We start from the raw sequence: 17,510 nt of genomic DNA on the forward strand, positions 1-17,510 counted from the left end.
GAGAGAAGCTGGAGGTGAGGACAGTACAGAGACCTGGGCACCTCGGGAAGAAAACCAGAGTTGCTTAAGAGGTGATATTGTTAGAAAGACCCATTTATCAGAGTGAAAGAACCAGAAGCAGATGGGAGGTGAGAATAGTACAGAAATTCAGGCACCAAAGAGAAACCAGAGAGAACGTGGACGTGAGAATGGTGCAGAGACCCAGAGAGCTGACAGAGGGCCCCAGGGACCATTAGCTAGTGAGACAGAAGAGAGTCGTTCATCAGGGAGCAGTAACGGGCATCAGACGAGGGCAGAAAACTGTGTGTAAAGTCAGACTTTGGAGAAGAGAAACCAGAGAGAGGTTGGAAGTGAGGATGGTGGAAATATCCAGGGACTTAGGGGAAGGAAGCAGAGGCTGTTAAAAAGAAAATGTGATGAAAAGACCTGCTCACCAGAGTGGAAGAACCAGGAGCAGATTGAAGATGAGAGTGGTGCAGAAACTCAAATACAAGAGAAGAGAAACTGGAGAGGGACCACAGGAGATGACGGTACAGAGACCCAGGCTCCTGGGGGAGATAACCAGGGACAGTTAAGAACTGAGATTGATGGAGAGATCCAGATACAGCAGCAAGGGACCCAGAATAAGGGTGGAGATGAGAGCCAGAGAAAGTGCAGAGCTAAGGATGTTGCTGAGGGCACTCTACGAGTTGATTGTTCTGGGGGTGAGGGGCCCCCAGCCTTCACTGGCTCCTGATATGGGGCCATGGAACAGGAACAGGCAGTGGTCTCTGTTCCCTGTCCTGAGATGAAGCCTCTCCCCAACTGAGGTGAACACTGCCTGCTTGCCAGGGGGGAGGGAGAGCATTTGAGCAGCCAGAGCACAGCCCCTGCCAGGAAGCACAGAGCGGGGGTTAGTCCAGCCTTGGGGCAGGCCCAACCTAAACCCCATGGAGGTCGACAAAGGGACAAAAGGGTGGATCCTGGGGAGCCTTCTGGACTGACTCACCGACTCCAGAACCCACAGTCTCTGGCTGCTTCCCTGGGTTTGCCCACTGCCTGCCCCTCTGTCTCACACGGCCAAGCCCCTCAGTTGCCTCAGCTCTGGTGGGCGCTTCCACTGCCCCCACCGTCCTGCCGGAGTAGCCAGTCCTCAAGAAGAGCCAGAGACTGCTCTTGGAGTGACTCATGCGGCGGAAGATTGCACATCTGAAGTGGGGCCTCCCCCAGCGGATCCTGGAGTCCCATTTGCTCTTTCATCTCCTGGGACCTTGCCCACTGCCCCTGGTTGAGGTGAGGCTCCTTGGATTATATTTAGCCTGGGAGCTGCAGGAAAAGCACTGGGAGGCCCAGGGCTCCAGACCAGGCCTTAAGTGCCCTGAGAGGTTCCAGAGGGCTCATCCCCTAGAAAGAAAAAGCTCAAAACTTCCTACACAGGCCCAAACTCTGGAGAAGTGTGGGCCGCACAGATGGGAGCCCATGGGAGGTTCTGTCCATCCTGAAGAGGCCCAACGAGTCCGGCCACCAGGGGGCCCCGGAGAACTACAGGTTGTCCAGGAAAAGTTTCCTACTGGGGCCAAGCTCCCTGCTCCCAGGAAGCCTGCAGCAGAGTCTAGGAGCTGGTGTGTTCAAGGGTCCAAGAGCCTGCCAGTGAGTACAGTAGGGGCAGAAAAATGGTCAGGCCAGGAGTCTCCCAGATGGCAGATGGAACTCCCAGCAAAGTGAAGACCTCATACCCTAGGGCAGGCCACGACCACTGGAGGGAGGAGTACACATCACAGGAGGCCTCTAAGCCCCCAGACTCAAATCTCAGCAGCCCACACGCTGGAGAAGAGGAAGCCTAGAGGCTGCAGAGGGCGAGGGGCTGGGCAGCCACCTTCTTCCTGTTCCACAGACACTTTCAGCTTGAAAAGGAGTTTCCACTGTGCCACAGCGAGGCTGAGCATGACCTTTCTGAACAAGATATCCTGGTCCCCACAACTGGCTGAGTCCCCACACTCAGCTCCCAGCCTGAGCCTGAGGGATCTCGATCCTACCCTACTTCCCCAAGCAGGTGACCCCCACACAACAGAAGACAGCACAGGAATCTGTACTTCTCTGAAGAGGGACCTTCAGCCACCAGGTCACTGCTGTGCTGGGGCTGCTCTTTCCAAGACAGAGAGCCTCCAGAGTCAGGGGAACCCGAGAACCCACATGGGGCCCCACAGAATCCACCAGCCCCCAAAAAGTTCGGTTTTATGAAGTGTTTGAGGTGTTTTCTGCTTCAGCATCACTTTAGAAAGTAGTCCCTCAAAAGAGGCTCAGAACATGTCAGAGAAGGTATGAGAAGAGCCTGCTCACCCCCCAAGTCTCTAATAAAATGGGTTATTTGGGCCCTGTGGGGTTCTGATTTCCTTAGCATGTATTTTCAGAGTGATCCCTTTGGGGTTTGGGATGCTTTATGGGTGGAGGAGGAGCTGGGGTAGGTAAGGGGCATAAAGAGGCACAAAATCTCAACATAATGTAAGCTGTCATGATGGAAGTGCAGCGGGGATAATACAGTCAATGGTTTTGTAATGCCTCTCAATGTTGACAGACAGTAACTGTACTACTACTTGCGGTAAGGATTTAATAATGTGTGTAACTGTTGGATCACTGTGTTATATACTTGAAACCAATATAATACCGTGTATCAATTATACTTTAAAAAAAAAACCCTGAAATTTATTCTTTCAGAATTCTGGAGGCCAGAATCTGAAATCAAGATGGCAGCAGGACTACACTGCTTCCAAAGGCTCTAGGGGCGATGAGTTCCTTGTGTCTTCCAGCTTCGGGTGGCTGTGGGCATTCACTGGCTTGGGGCGCCATCACTCCAATCTCGGCTTGTGTGGTCACATTGCCTCTTCCCTTACTCTGTGTGTCTCTTCTCAAGACACTTGTCACCATATTTAGGGCCCAGTGGATACTGCAGGATGATCTCATCTCAAGATCCTTAACTTAATTAAAACTGCAAAGATCCTTTATCCAAATAAGATAACATTTACAGGTTCTGGGGATTAGTAAATTATATTAGTCTGCCCCAGCTGCTATAACAAAATTCTTTAGACTGGGAGGCTGAAACACCAGAAATTAATTTTCTCACAGTTCTAGAGGCTAGAAGTCCAAGATCAAGGTTCTGGCTGATTCAGTTTCTGGTGAGAGCTCTCTTCCTGGCTTGTGGATGATAACCTTCTCACCATATCCTCACATGGCTTTTCATTGGTGCATGTACATGGAGAGATTAAGAAATCTTTATCTTTCCCTTTTCTTATGAGGCCACCAATCCTATTGGATTAGGGCTCTACCACTTTAATTATCTCCTAAAGGCCCTATGTCCAAATAGGTCATTTTAGGGGTCAGGGCTTCAACATCTGAATTCAGGGGACACAATTCAGTCCATAGCAGACATGGAGATAGCTCTTCGAGGGTTTCCATTCAACCCATTACATGGAGTAATTTACTATGCCGCAATGGATAGATACTAAATATATATTTGTATTGTAATACTTTGCTTATCTGTCTCCTTGACTGGACTTCTAGTTTCTTGAGACCAAGGACTGTCTCTTGTTCACTTTTGAATCCTCTAGCTCCTAGCACAGTTCCCAGCCCAAAATTCTGTGAAAAAGAATACATGCTTTGTCAAGATTTGAAAATACATTGAATATTTATACATTGAATATTGAAGATATATATGATATGTTTTTTCTCTGAGAAAAGCAGCTTACAAAATTTGTATATTGCTGTTGTAAAACTGTATAGAAAAAATCTAGAAGAAAATATATCAATGCATTATTTTTTATTTCCTTTTTTTGTTATGATTATTTTATTTTTCATCAAGATATTCAAAACCATGTAATCTTATCCAAACTTTCATCTATCAATGATACAGTTTTTAATTAAATTATAGGTGATACATAATATTATATTGGTTTACGTGTACAGCATAGTGATTCAACAGTTACATACATTAGAAAATGCTTACCACAGTAAGTATACTTACATCTGTCACCATGCAAAGTTATTACCATGCTATTGACTATATTCCTTATGCTGTACTTTTTATCCCCATGATTTATTTATGTATAACTGGAGTTTGTACCTCTTTATCCCTTTCACCTATTTCCCGTCCCCCCTCCCCTATGGCAATCATCAGTTTGTTTTCTGTATTTATGAGTCTATTTCTGCTTCATTTGTTTGTTTTTAGATTCTACATACAAGAGAATTTGTTTTTCTCTCTCTGACTGGCTTCACTTAGCATAATATCCCCTAGATCCATCTATGTTATTACAGATGGCAAGATTTCATTGTCTTTTATGGCTGAGTAATATTAATGGGTTGTATGGTATTTCCATTTTTAGTTTTTAAAAGAACCTCCCTGTTTTCTATGGTGGCTGTACCATCAATTGCACAAACAGTGCACAAACATCCCCTTTACTCCACATCCTCTTCAACACTTGTTATTGTCTTTTTGATATTAGCCATTCTGACTGATGTGAGATGATCTCATTGTGGTTTTGATTTGCTATTTTTTCTTTTACTTTCTTCATTGAGCACGTATTACTACTATAATGTCCTTAACATGTGTTGAATAAATTTTTTATTTTACATACCTATACATTAATCTGCCTCTTTCATGCACTTAGCATTTTAATGAGAATTTTTCCATGTTAATATCTACTTTTCTCAAATATTACTTCATAATATTCCAATTGACTATAAACCATTGTTTTCCAAACTTTTTTGCCATGGAAAGTATTTTTTCCACTCAGTTATGCTGCTTCTGAATGTAGAAAACACCTCTTGAATTTACATCCTTCAACATTAACTGGTTGCTGGGCATTTTGGTGCTAAATAAATTATTGTACATTGATGGATTGTTATTAATACATTTAATGATAAACTATTTTCACTTCTTTGGTATTCTTTATGCCCTCACAGTCTCAAGTGTGTGTAGCCCTCTGTGAGAGGGTGTTTTAAGGGAAACGTCTTAGATTCTTTGAGAGTAAGTTATCAAGGAAATTTATACCAAAAACTAATACCAATAACTTCTAGATAAAAATTCCTGAGATCGCTTACTTAATTTTTTAAATAGTCGAAGTAGCTTGCTTGCTTCGTTTCCTTCCTTTTTCAAGGCTAAACACAGCTTCTTTATAAATGCTTTCCAACCTTCGGTGTGGTGGAGACAAGGATTCCCGAGGCCTCTAAGAGCAAACAGCTTTGAGGTTAGTTGCCCGCTTTCCAGGGTCCCTGCGTCTGTCACCCGCCCTCGGAGGTCGCTACTCCCCTGAGATTGCCTAGGACTTGGTTTGCGCAGGCGCAGTGCCTCCCTCCACCCCGGGCTCCGGCACAGGACTGTTACAAGTGCGCTTGCGCACAAGCTGCGCGGGAAAAGGTGCTGCGGCCGAGGAGAGCGACCTGCGTGCGAGAGATGGCCGCGCGCGAGACGACAGCACGGCCTCCCGGGCCCGCGAGGGACGAAGAGACGGCGCTGCTCTTCGAGAGAGCCCACCACCGGCACGACCCGCGCTGGCTGCTGCCCGTGCCCCCACGCCTCTGCCTGGCCTGCGCGCTGGAGCTGCTGCCGGAGACCGGCGTATCGGTGCGAACTAGGCCCTGGCGTTTGCCTCGCCAAGCAGGGCAGCCCCTCGCCAGACCAGCTCCCTTGAATCCGACGCGCCCACCCTGAAAGTGACCCAGCCCACCCACCTCGTTAAATCTACCCCCTAAGCAGGCCTGCCCCCTCACCCGCCAGCGCGGCCTCCGTGTGCCCCACAGCCTGCCCCGGGCAGAGGACCCCGCTTGCAGACAAGACCCTGCTCTCGGCTCTGCTCCTCTGTCCCCGTGGGCACCGAATCTGGGGCGCCCAGGGCCCGCCGAGACCCCCTGGCCTGCATTCCCACCTTCCCCTCCGCTCGTCCGCCCTTGCCGTTTGCTGCCCCTCGCGTCTCTCCGGGCTTTAGCCTTGGCTCGGCTCGTGGGCCGGGCCACGCACCGGAGGGGGCTCCTCACAAGAGGGGGCCCCTCATTCCCTTCCGGTTCCCGAGGGGCTAAATCAGGAGGGCGCCGCCGTGGCTTCCTCGATGGCGGGAGCGTTGGGTGGAAATCACAGCCAGGGCAGAAGTGGGGTGACGGGGAAGAGCGTTCTGATAGGCACAGCTGGTTGGAACACGGGCCCCTGTTCCCTCAGTGCCCACCTGCCTTTGCAGGGAGGTTTTTGTCCGTGAAGGTGCCCAGGAAAGTGGGCGATCACTTCTCTCAAGTTCATGGGAGGGGGTGTGCTTTGCGTGGGAGGAATGCGGTGGATCAGCAGTTCTCAAATTTTTGATCTCAGGATGCCTTTACCCTTTAAAAAAGTGTTAGGGACTCCAAAGAGCTCTTGTTTATGTGGGTTATATCTACTGGTATTTACTGTATTAGAAATAAAAACAAAATTTAAAAATATGAATCCATTAAAAAATAATAGTAAATCCATTACATGTAAACCTATTCCTTTTATTGTGGCAAAATATGCCTTGCATAAAATTTACCATTTTAACTGTTTTAAGCATATGGTTCTGTGGCATATAAGTAATTAAAAAAAACAAAAATAACTATTTTCCTAAGTAAGAAAACACAGTGAAAGGATTAACTTAGTTTTACATTTTTTGCACGTCTCTTTAATGTCTGGCATAACAGAAGACAGTTGGATTCTCATATGGTTCTGCATTTAATCTGTTGTGATACATATGCCTTGTAATCATTGAGAAACTCCACTGTACATTTGTGAGAATAAGAGTGAAAGAGGCAAATTGCATCTTAGTTATTATATGAAAATAATTTTGATCTCATAGATGCTTTGAAAGGGTTTCAGGCACCCTCGGGAGTCTGCAGACTATACTCTGAGAACTACTGGGTTAGCTGATAACATGAGATATAACTGAGGCCAGAAATTTCGAGGCTGCCGTTTTCAGACAGTGAGTCAGAGATACAGAGATAAATTAATGTGGTAGGGGAGAGAATAAGAGAACACTAAAATTACTGGGAATTTAGAAGATGGGTATATTATTTCGTGGTCAAGTGCTGTGTGGAGAATTACGAGGGGAATTAGGAAAAAAATTTTTTTAGAGGGGGAGGCATTTGAATTAGGCTTGAGAAGATGGGGGAGCTTACCCCAGGAGGTAGGTTTTAGCAAGGGTGAGTTTGGGGAAGTAATCAGTGTTGGAAGGGAAATTGAGGGAGGTGAGATTGGATAAACCAGTTTAAGATCAATTCCTGGGGGAGTTTGAATCCAAGCTAAGCTGCTTGGACTTAATCTGTCAGGTGAAGAGAGTCATTAAGATGTTTTTTTAGTAACTCATTTAGATCACTAGCTTAAGGTATTACACGGGAGGAATTGGTGAAGTTAACTGAGACTTATGATAACAGGTTAGAGGCAATATGAGATTCAGCTTCTCTAGCTTTTACTGAAGACATTTTCCTTAGCTTCAGCTCTCACCAGTTGAAGGGGTGATGTGGTTAGTTGTACCCATGTTCCGGTTCTGTCCTCAGTGCATACCCCCTTTTTGTCCTAATTTTTGCTGTCTTGAGCACATTGCACAGTTACTACCCAGTTCCCTGTACAGGGCGGTGAAGTGAATGTGAAGATTTTTGTCTACATTGAATTGAAGGATGCTTTTTCTCTGCCTACCTCTGTGGGCTCATGAAGGGTCTCTAGTATCACTCTCCTGGACTATTAAAGTGAAAAGAGCACTAACCTTGGACAAGACCTGGTTGGAGACTTAAAGTCCTTAGGAAAGTCTCTGAGCCTCAGTTTTCTCATCTCAAAAATTGTGATAATAATACCTGTTTTTGATTGCTTCACCAATTTATTAGGCTTAAATGAGCTAGTTGACAGAAGAATGAGTTGTGTACACTGAAGTGCTGTGTAAATATAGGGTATTAGGAACCTTCTGTATGAACACATGGATTTCTGTGTATAAATGATGCCCTTTTCCATACTCCCTGAAAGGGATCTTATAGTTTGGATTATCTCCCATATTATTATAATTATATTTGGAAATTACGATTGTTTGCATTCAGAATGGCTGAGACTTGAATATTGTCCCTATTGAATATTTTTCTTCATCTGCCCCAAGTTGGTGCGCAAGAAGCATGTGCTGTCCTGCTTGCGAGATGCTCTCGTGAGGCATGCCTCCCTCGTTGTGCAGCTGGTGGCTCAGGATCAGAGAGTCTGTATCCACTTCATAAGCATGCTTTTCGGTGAGAAACTTGGCATAAATTTTGAACGTGTAACATGTATAATTGAAGAAAGGGTCTTGGAAAGATAATTTCGACTTTTTGCAATGTAGCAAAAAGTTCAACTTATCAGCAAATTGTTTCGCTGTAAATGATGAAATGGTCCCCTTTCTAAGACACATGATGTAGTGTACGGTGACTGGTTTTACTATAGCTAAGAGGTTAGTAAAAGCATAAAGATGAATATAGGAACGTGTAATCTTTCAGAGTGCAGTGTGAATGGTCTTCGAACAGGATCAGAAGGTCCAGACTGGAGTCCGCTGAGCTAGATGTGACCCTGATTGAATTACTTCCTCTCTCCTGTGCCTTCATTTCTTCATTTGTTAAATGAAATGGATCAAGAAGCCCGTCTTTTAATACAATGATGATATCTAACTTGTATTGGGTGCTGTACTCTGCTAGAGGCTTTTCAGGCTTTTAACTCCCAGACCAGTCCTTTCAGGAAGAGAGGAATATCCCCAGGCTCAGGGAGGTCATAGCTGACAGATGGCAGAACTGGAATTTTACCCCTGGTCTGTTTCAGACTCCAGAGCACACAGTTTTTATGTTGTACCACATTGTGTTTTTATTGTTTTTCTCCTTTTAAAGCCAGAGTGGGTCATTGAAAGTCTAGGTTATTTGGTGCTGTGGATAGAATTCAGCTGGGACATTGCTTAAGGCTGTTATTAGCCTTGAATTCACAGTGTGCCTTTGTCTTTCTCTTTTAACTATTAACCATCCCCCTCTTACCTCCCTCTGCTCCAAGGACTGTTATGCAATGTGGAAGATGGGAATGTTACAGACCTCTGTATTGAAGGTAAGGTGAAAGAGTGTGTACCTGGCATTTGAAGCTGGGGATATTAGCCTGAATTGCAACTCAGTTTATTTGAGACATTGATGAAATGTTTCATAAGAGATGGATAAACACTGTCAATCTAATTCTACATTTCTTTCTTGGACACATAATCTGTGTCAAGTACTGTATCAGGTCCTAGAAATACATAGATAAGACACGGTCCCTGCCCTCTAAGAGTTTACAGTCTGAAGGAGAGATTGGCTGGTAAATAACAGGAGCTAATGAGTGCTGTTACAAAGGCATGTACAAAACTCTGTTTTCATTACATTGATATTGGTTGATTGGAAGTTGTTTGCACATAGGTGGTGGAAGCACATAGCTGTAGAAGCGTGTGTGGTGGGTTTATCTATAATGGGTTCAAGGAGAAAGAACATAAGAGCATTGAGATGGGAGGATCCCAATTTCTTGCAGAAAGCAAGAACTATCAGTTACAGTCTAGTCAGGAGACAGAAACAACACCAGTTTTTTTAACAGAAAAAATCTCTACAGAATTATTAGTTAGGTGACTTAAGGTAAAAAGAGAAAAAGAGAAAATCAGGTGTTTGCAGAGATAGCAATTTCAGAAAACAACTCTCACCCCTAGGGCTGAAGAAACAAAGGGAGGGGTTGGAATCATTAAAACTTACAGTTTTAGAGGAAGGACTCTATAATGAAACTCAGACCTCTAAGATGACCATTCAGCCACACAGTTAGCAGCTGTAACTGCTAGCAGCCCTAACAGAGCATATGGGCTTCTGACCATCTCCCAGTCTAGACAGTGTGGACAAATAAATGTACTGCCTGAAGTTCTGACCACTGTTAGAGGGGTGGGGGATTTCCCTTCACCATTTTCCTCAAGGTCACTTCTGAGTGGGGCCATAATCCTAAAGCCTCCACATCTGGCTGGTGACAGCACAGCTTGCAAAGCCCTCACAGACCCCAGAACTTCCCTGAGGTGGTGGACACTAGCTGGAGATCGCAAAGCAGAGAGAGGACTTGCTCCTTCCTCTTCTGTTTGCTTCCTGCCTTCTTTCTGTTTCTCTGTCACCCTAGATTGCCGCTTCTTTTCTTAGAAGGCAGAGTCTTCCCACAGCAGCAGCTGAGTATAGTTTGCAGCTTTTCCCACGCTTACAAAGCCAGCCTCTTCTCTACTCCTTCTCCAAGACACCAGCAGAAACATCACAAATGATTGTATAGAACAGTTGCGTTTGGGGTTGAGAGATAATATTATGGGCAATTATTAGGAGAGGAACTCACTTATAATTCTGTTTTCTAGAATAAGAAGGAACAAATTTCTAGGAAGGAAAAAAGTAGAGATAATATAAACTTGCAGTTTTCAACCTTGGCTTCACAATAAACTTACCTGGGAAACTTTAAAAATATCCAGATGCTTAGGCTCTTTCTTTAGAGATTCTGACTTAATTGGTCTTGGGTGAGACTTGGGCATTAGTAGTTTTTTAAAGCTTCCTAGTTGATTATAACGTGTGTTTGTGAACCACTGATATAAAACAAAGAAGAATCCAGAAATCCTTTGGTTTGAATGTGCACACATAGTTTAATGGAGGAGATAGAAAAAACTAATACCAGTTAACACAAGCAAATGATTTTGAGTAGCAGGGCTATGAAAGGTGAACTCTGGGCCAGGGGTTGTCTCCATTTATTAATGCTACTGTGTCTGCTCAGTTCTTATCCAGCTCACAACTCAGCTGAAGTTAGAGCAGACCATTCATTGCCTGCTGGATGAGTGCCACAAAGAGGTCAGTAAATAGCTGTGGGTTCTTGAGTACCCCTGAGAATCCTCAGATGTCCGAGCCAGGCCAACCCTTCTTTGGATAGATGGGGATCGAAATCCAGAGAGGAAAAGGGGCTTCCTAAGGTCACAGTGTTGGTGACAGAGACAGAGCTAGGGCCCATGTCTTGTGATCCTGCTCCAATACTCTTTGCAGCTTCCTTCCTTCCCTTCTCAGTCCCCCACATGCTACCTCCACGTGGTGAAGTCCTATCTTTCTGGCATAATCATCCCATGGCCATTTTCTACATCCTCCTAAATACAATACAGGTTTCCTTGATGAATTTACCAAGGAAATATGTTCACTGTGTATTTTTATTTGGTTTGAATTGTATACAATATTTTGTACTGAAGGTATTTGCTTTTATTAGCATTTAAGGTAGGTACTGAGCGGGTATGTTTAACTTGCTTTCTTCAGTGTAGTCAAAGATATCAGTTAAAAAAGCAGCTTTTGTATTGTGTTTAAGATCTGGAATAGAATCAGAATAATAATATTTAATTTTTTCTGCAAAGGAAGACAAATGTTCATGTTAACACCAAGAGCAACATTTAATTATAAATTAAGTTATCATAATTGCTCTGCATGTGATTAATATATCAGATTAAATTTATTATTATACCTATCAGTACTTATCATGATGATGCCATGTGACACTTTTGAGCACCTTCTGTGTACATGTCATATGTCATTCAGTCCTCCCAATAACCCTATGAAGTTGGTACAATTATTTCCCACCAGAAGACAGGTGCTACAGCTAGTCAGTAGAAAAGGTGAAATATATACTGACTCTTTCTGTAGAACATTAAACATAGTGCCTGGTACATAGATTGTTCAATAATAGTAGCTGTAATAATGGTGATATGGATAATAATAATATATGTATTTTTTGCACTGAGCCAGAATTCTGTTTTTATGATGTTTGCAGCTTTACTCCCCAGATTCTTGTCCTATGGGAGACAAAATGCTCATTTTAATTCAGTTTAAAAAATATGTACTGAGGACTCAGAGGAATCTGACTTAGTCCCTTTCCCTTGGGCTTCCCAGTCCAATAGCAGAGATAGACACTTAGCTAAAGAGGCTGATTACTGATTGTGGTAAGAGACACACACAGTACAGGCTTTGGTGTAGACAGGGCAAATTTTGGTAGGAGATCTGCCCTGGTCCTAATTTATAGAGTGGAATGTGTTCACTTCCTGTAGCTGTGTAATATGCCCTCCATGCGAGGCAGCCTGGCCACCCTGACCCTTCTTGGCAAGTTGGTGGATGCCATCCCTCCTCTGGCAGACAAGCTTGTAGTGAAGCATGGTGAGTGATTTCTGGGGAAGAGTTGCCACTGCCCTCTCATTTGCTTTGATCACACTTCATCTAGGTGATCCATTCACTATATACACTGGGGTTGTCACTACCTTCCTTCCTTCTCAAGGCTTTAGTTTCCCCATCTGCAAAATATGCTCTGTGTTGGCCAATTTGAAAAAAAGTGTTTCTTGACTCTCGTCTTGGGCTATTTTATTCATTATTTTAACACATAATTAATTATCTACTATGAACCTTTCATCTGGATGGAAGGAGGAATTAATTCTGGAATAAACAAACATGTTTTTTTCAATCAGGTATGTCACAGAGGATTACCCAAGGGTAAATTACGTAACTTCTCTAAGCCTTGGTTTTACCTTTTGATTAAGTGCCTAAAAATAATTTATTGTGGGGAATTATAGGGGATTACTATTACTACTCCATTGGGGGCAGTAGTTTGGAGTTTCACATAGTAGTTGACATTGTGAGGTTCCCTCAGCCCTTGCTTTTTCCTGGACAGGTGATCTGATGGAGCATCTGTTGAGAGGCTTGGTATACCCCAACGAGGGGGTGCAAGCTTCTGTCTGTTACCTCTATGGGAAGTTGTACTCTTCACCAATGGCAGCTGAGATGCTTTCAGGCCACTTCCGGGAGAAACTGTGCCCTCTCTTCCTTTCCATCCTGGATGGTGCCCAGACAAGAGAGCTAAAGATCAACTGCTTAGGTAATACATGGAATTGGAGAGAAAAGAGAGAGCTTTTGAGGTTTTTCTTGAGGACTTGAGTTACTGGCTCTCTAGTGGTGGGAAAATTACTGCTTTTCAAAGGTTTGAAATCAGGGGTTTGGGAGATAAGATGCACAGATTGTGGATGATGCCTAGTATTAGGTGGCATCTTATGAGCATTTCCCTTTGGAAGGAGAAGAGGAAATCCTCTTGGATTCTCAGACCCAGTTCCAGTGTCTCTGTGTGTATGTGTAAGGGGGTTTTCCCATGCGTGACACCAAGTGATTCTCAAACACCTGAAAACTCAATTCTGACACTATCTTCCTAGAGACAGCAATAGATCCCTCAGGTTAAGGACTCCATCCTACAGGATTGTCCTCCAAACTCCACTTCAGACGCCAGTCACAAGCCCCAGGATGTTGCCTATGTTTCTAACCAATTGGCTACAGATTGGAGGTTCCAAGGACCTCCCCCTTGGATTTGATTAATTTGCTACAGTAATTCACAGAACTCAGGAAAACACTTATTTTTTAAAAATTAAAGTAACATTGATACACAATCTTATGATGGTTTCAAATACACAACACAGTGGTTCAGCATTTACCCATATTATCAAGCTCTCACCCCCTCCAGTACAGTCACTATCCAGCAATGTAGTAAGATGTTACACAATCATTAACCTTTTTCTCTGTGCTATATTACCATTCCCATGACCACCCTATATTGTGATTGTGAATGATTGTGCCCCTTAATCCCCTTCTTCCTACCCCACCCACTCTCCCTAACCCTTCCCCTTTGATAACCACTAGTCCCTTCTTGGTGTCTGTGAGTCTGCTGCTGTTTTGTTCCTTCTGTTTTGCTTTATTTTTATACTCCGCAAATAAGTGAAATCATTTGGTATTTGTCTTTCTCTGCCTGGCTTACTTCACTGAGCATAGTACCCTCTAGCTCAATCCATGTTATTGCAAATGGTAGGATTTGTTTTCTTTTTATGGCTGAGTAATATTCCATTGTGTATATGTACCACATCTTTATCCATTCATCTATTGATGGACACTTAGATTGCTTTCGTATCTTGGCTATTGTAAATAGTGCTGCAATAAACATAGGGGTGCATATGTGTTTTTGAATCAGGGATCTTGTTTTCTTCAGGTAAATTCCTAGGAGTGGAATTCCTGGGTGAAATGGTATTTCTATTTTTAGTTCTTTGAGGAACCTCCATATTGCTTTCCACAATAGTTGCACCAATTTACATTCCCACCAACAGTGTAGGAAGGTTCCCATTTCTCTGCATCCTCCCCAGCATTTATTGTTTCTTGTCTGTTGGATGTTGGCCATCCTAATTGGTGTGAGGTGCTATCTCATTGTGGTTTTAGTTTGCATTTCCCTGATGTTCAGTGATGTGGAGCATCATTTCATGTGATTGTTGGCCATCTGAATTTCTTCTTTGGAGAAGTGTCTGTTCAGGCCCTACACCTATTTTTTAATCAGGGAAAACACTTATGTTTACAGATTTATTAAATGATACTCTAAAGGGTCCAAGTTAATAGCCAGATGGAGAGATAAATGGGGGCAAGTTCCCAAATAAAGGAGCTTCTATCCTTGTAGAGCTTGAGGCCTGGCTGGGTGGCATGTGGAAGCATTCCGAATCCCCAAGCGTGGAAGCTCTCTACACAGAGAAGTAGGATGCAAAAAGGAAAGTAAAATCCTCTTATGGGCTTTTGTGAGAGTTTCACTGCTAGTCATGATTGACTAAATCATTGGCCATTGACTGATTTAACCTCCTGCTCTTAGGTGGGGTCCAAAAGTCTCTCATTAACATAACAACACACCCATTTCAACTTTATCGCTCTGAAACATTTTCAGGAACTGTGGATAAAGACAATATACACCTGAGTGATATATTTTGGTCATTTTAATGACCAAATATATATTTCTTAATAAGTTATTATATTGCAGGAAAGAAAGTGGGACAGCAGTTTTTCTGCTTCCAGTCTTTACTACCAGCTCTGGTGCATCCTCTGCTTGCTGCCAAGTTAATTTTCACACTGCACAGCTTAAGTCCTGTCAGTTTCCTATTTGGAAAATCATCTATGGCTCCCTCTGGCCTCCAGGGTGATGTCTCTGCTTGTTATTTGAGAAACCTAGGAGCCCCAGTTTACCTTTTCAGCCTCTTTCTCTGCTACTTGCTTACATCAGTACATAAGATATACTAAATGCTTCCTAGCAGGAAGCTTTTCTATTTTGAACATGGCAGATGGGTAAGGGGCCGTTCCAGATCAAGTGCTACAGGGAAAAGCAGAGTCTATGGGTGACAACATTTTCTTTTCATATTGGGCCAAGACCTCTGTTATAAACAGTCCAGCCACACACAGTGAATGTTCATTCTAAGACAGGCCCTATGCTGGGCTCTGGGGTCCTAAGATGACCAAAACCAAGCTCTATTCTGAGGGAGCTCATAGTCCAATGTAGAAGACAGATGTGGACAATTAAAGTCCAGTGTGGTAAGTGCTATCATGGTGGCTGCACAGAAGAGGGTGGGAGTCTATTCAACATAGTACTAGAAATCCTAGCCAGAACAATTAGGCAAGAAAAGAAAAGGCATCAAAATCAGAAAGGAAGAAGTAAAATTGTCTTTCTTTGCAGATGACACCATCTTCTATATAAAAAACCCTAAAACTGTACCACAAAACTGTTAAAACTGATAAATGAATTCAGTAAAGTTACAGGATACAAAATCAATTGTGTTTCTATACACTAACAACAGACTATCTAGAAAAGAAATTAAGAAAACAATCCCATTTACAATAAATAGCATTCAAAAGAGTAAAATAGTTAGGAATACCTACAGAGACATGATGATGTTCCTAGGGGATGTCAGAGGGGCTGCCTTGAGTGTACTCTGGTGCCTGTACTCCTCTCACCCCACTTCCCAGTCCCTTTGTTTTCTAGGTTTGCTGAGGCAGCTGCTGAAGTATGACCTCTTTGTGTCCATGATTATGAACAAGTCTGGGCTGGCAGAAAGTACCAGAAGTGTTGAAGAGACACCAGGAGAGACCTCATTGCCTTTGGTGCTCAAGAAGGTAATTGTCTTGTGACTCCTGGTTTCTAGGTTCAATAGCAAGGGAACTTGAATGCCTCTTTGACCTTGTCCTTATCCACTGCTCCTTCTGTCTAGGATTTCCAGACTGTTTTCTTCCTGGCCCAAACAAGACACCATTAGAAGACTCACCTCATCCACTGTGCAGATGCTCTTCCCCTTTGCCTTTAAAACCTTTCCCCTGACTGAGCTCTGATTCAGCCTTTAAAGCCTGGCACCGTGTCTCCTTCAGGCAGAGTGTGCCCCTCTGTCATGGTGCTCACCTCACCGTATTGTGGTTGATCGACCGGTAGCTTCTTCAGGGCAGGACCTGAGTCTGTCTGTCCGTCTCCACAGTGTTCAACACAGGGCTTGACAGAGCTACTTATCCTCATCTTAGACCTCTATTCTGGCATTTTGTCAGAGTCATCTAATTCTATTCCTTCCTGCTTTGGGCTGATATCAACTCATTCTCCCAAAATTCAGGTCTCTGGGAATGTAATGTCAATATTTGTGTTACTGCTGCTGCAATGTTGATTCATTCATCTAGTCCATTACGTACTGAGCACTAATATGTGTCAGTCACTGTGCTGGACACTGGGAATATCATGGAATGTAAACAGATTGGAAGTTCCAAGGACCTCCCCTTTAGATTCGATTAATTTGTCACAGTGATTCACAGAACTCAGGAAAACACTTCTTTTTTTTTAATTAAAAATTTTTAAATTAAATTAAAAAACATTAATACACATTCTGTGTATTAATGTTCTTGCTCTTGCAGTCTGGGGGAAGGCAGATAAAAAACAAATAAATGAACAAGGGGACTAACTATAGATTGTGATAAGTGCTATAAAGTACATAATTTAAGAGAAGATGAGATAGTAGCAGAAAAATCCTACAGGTTGAGAGGTCAGGCTGGGCCTCGCTGAAGGACATTTGAGCTGACACTTGAGTTAAAGTAAACCACTGATCAGTTATATCTCAGTGAAGCTATAAATAAACAAAGTGACTTAGTGCTATGAAGAGTAAACAGAAAAGCATTTCACGCAGAGGGAACACCAAATAAAGGTCAGAGGAAGGGAAATTCTTGATGTGTTCCAGAAACAGATGGAGGCCAGTGGGATGGGGTGGGAGATGAAGTGGCCCAACCTGAGACTAGAGAATAAGCAGGGAAAGTCATGCATGTCCTCATAGGTCTGGAAAAAAATTAGCATTTTTCTAAAGATAGATTTTCATTATTTTATGATGGAAAAATAGAGTTGGAGTATTTCTTTCTCAACATGATATAGAATATGCATTTTAAACCAGTAATTATTTTGCTTAATGATAACATATCATTTTTGTAAGACACATTTTCCCCCCACATTTTAAGAGCTTTGAAATTAGGAGACATTTTGCCATCAATGGTGTGTCATAGTTTAATTATAGCTCTTTTTCTTTCTTAGAGGTACATAAAATAATGGTTTGCCTTACATCACTAGCATATTAAAAATACATGTCATTTCCTACAGAAAAGAGAACAAGGTAAAGATCAATATC

The 17,510-nt window shown here is 43.1% G+C and overlaps 1 protein-coding gene, 1 long non-coding RNA gene and 1 pseudogene across 3 annotated transcripts in view; 2 read left to right on the top strand and 1 right to left on the bottom strand.

Moving 5' to 3' along the window:
• Positions 1-665: 665 nt before the first annotated feature.
• Positions 666-1,823, top strand: LOC118970194 (uncharacterized; annotated as a pseudogene).
• Positions 1,824-5,411: 3,588 nt separating this feature from the next.
• MEI1 (meiotic double-stranded break formation protein 1) overlaps positions 5,412-17,510 on the top strand; it is a 66,173-nt gene continuing 54,074 nt past the window's right edge. The window contains exons 1-7 of the mRNA XM_073213939.1: positions 5,412-5,596; positions 8,112-8,235; positions 9,017-9,067; positions 10,769-10,842; positions 12,075-12,180; positions 12,689-12,892; positions 15,845-15,975. Coding sequence (XP_073070040.1) covers positions 5,426-5,596; positions 8,112-8,235; positions 9,017-9,067; positions 10,769-10,842; positions 12,075-12,180; positions 12,689-12,892; positions 15,845-15,975 — 861 coding nt within the window. The 5' untranslated portion in view covers positions 5,412-5,425. The remainder of the gene's footprint in view (positions 5,597-8,111; positions 8,236-9,016; positions 9,068-10,768; positions 10,843-12,074; positions 12,181-12,688; positions 12,893-15,844; positions 15,976-17,510) is intronic.
• Positions 11,172-16,481, bottom strand: LOC140843656 (uncharacterized). 2 transcript variants are annotated; one of them, XR_012121620.1, is made up of 2 exons: positions 16,125-16,481; positions 11,172-11,343 (listed from the first exon to the last, which is right to left on the bottom strand). It is a non-coding gene; the product is annotated as an uncharacterized lncRNA (long non-coding RNA). The 2 variants fall into 2 exon arrangements; XR_012121621.1 differs by having other exon boundaries at positions 11,172-12,884.

This window comes from Manis javanica, chromosome 10, assembly GCF_040802235.1.
Source record: "Manis javanica isolate MJ-LG chromosome 10, MJ_LKY, whole genome shotgun sequence".
Lineage (NCBI taxonomy): Eukaryota > Metazoa > Chordata > Mammalia > Pholidota > Manidae > Manis > Manis javanica.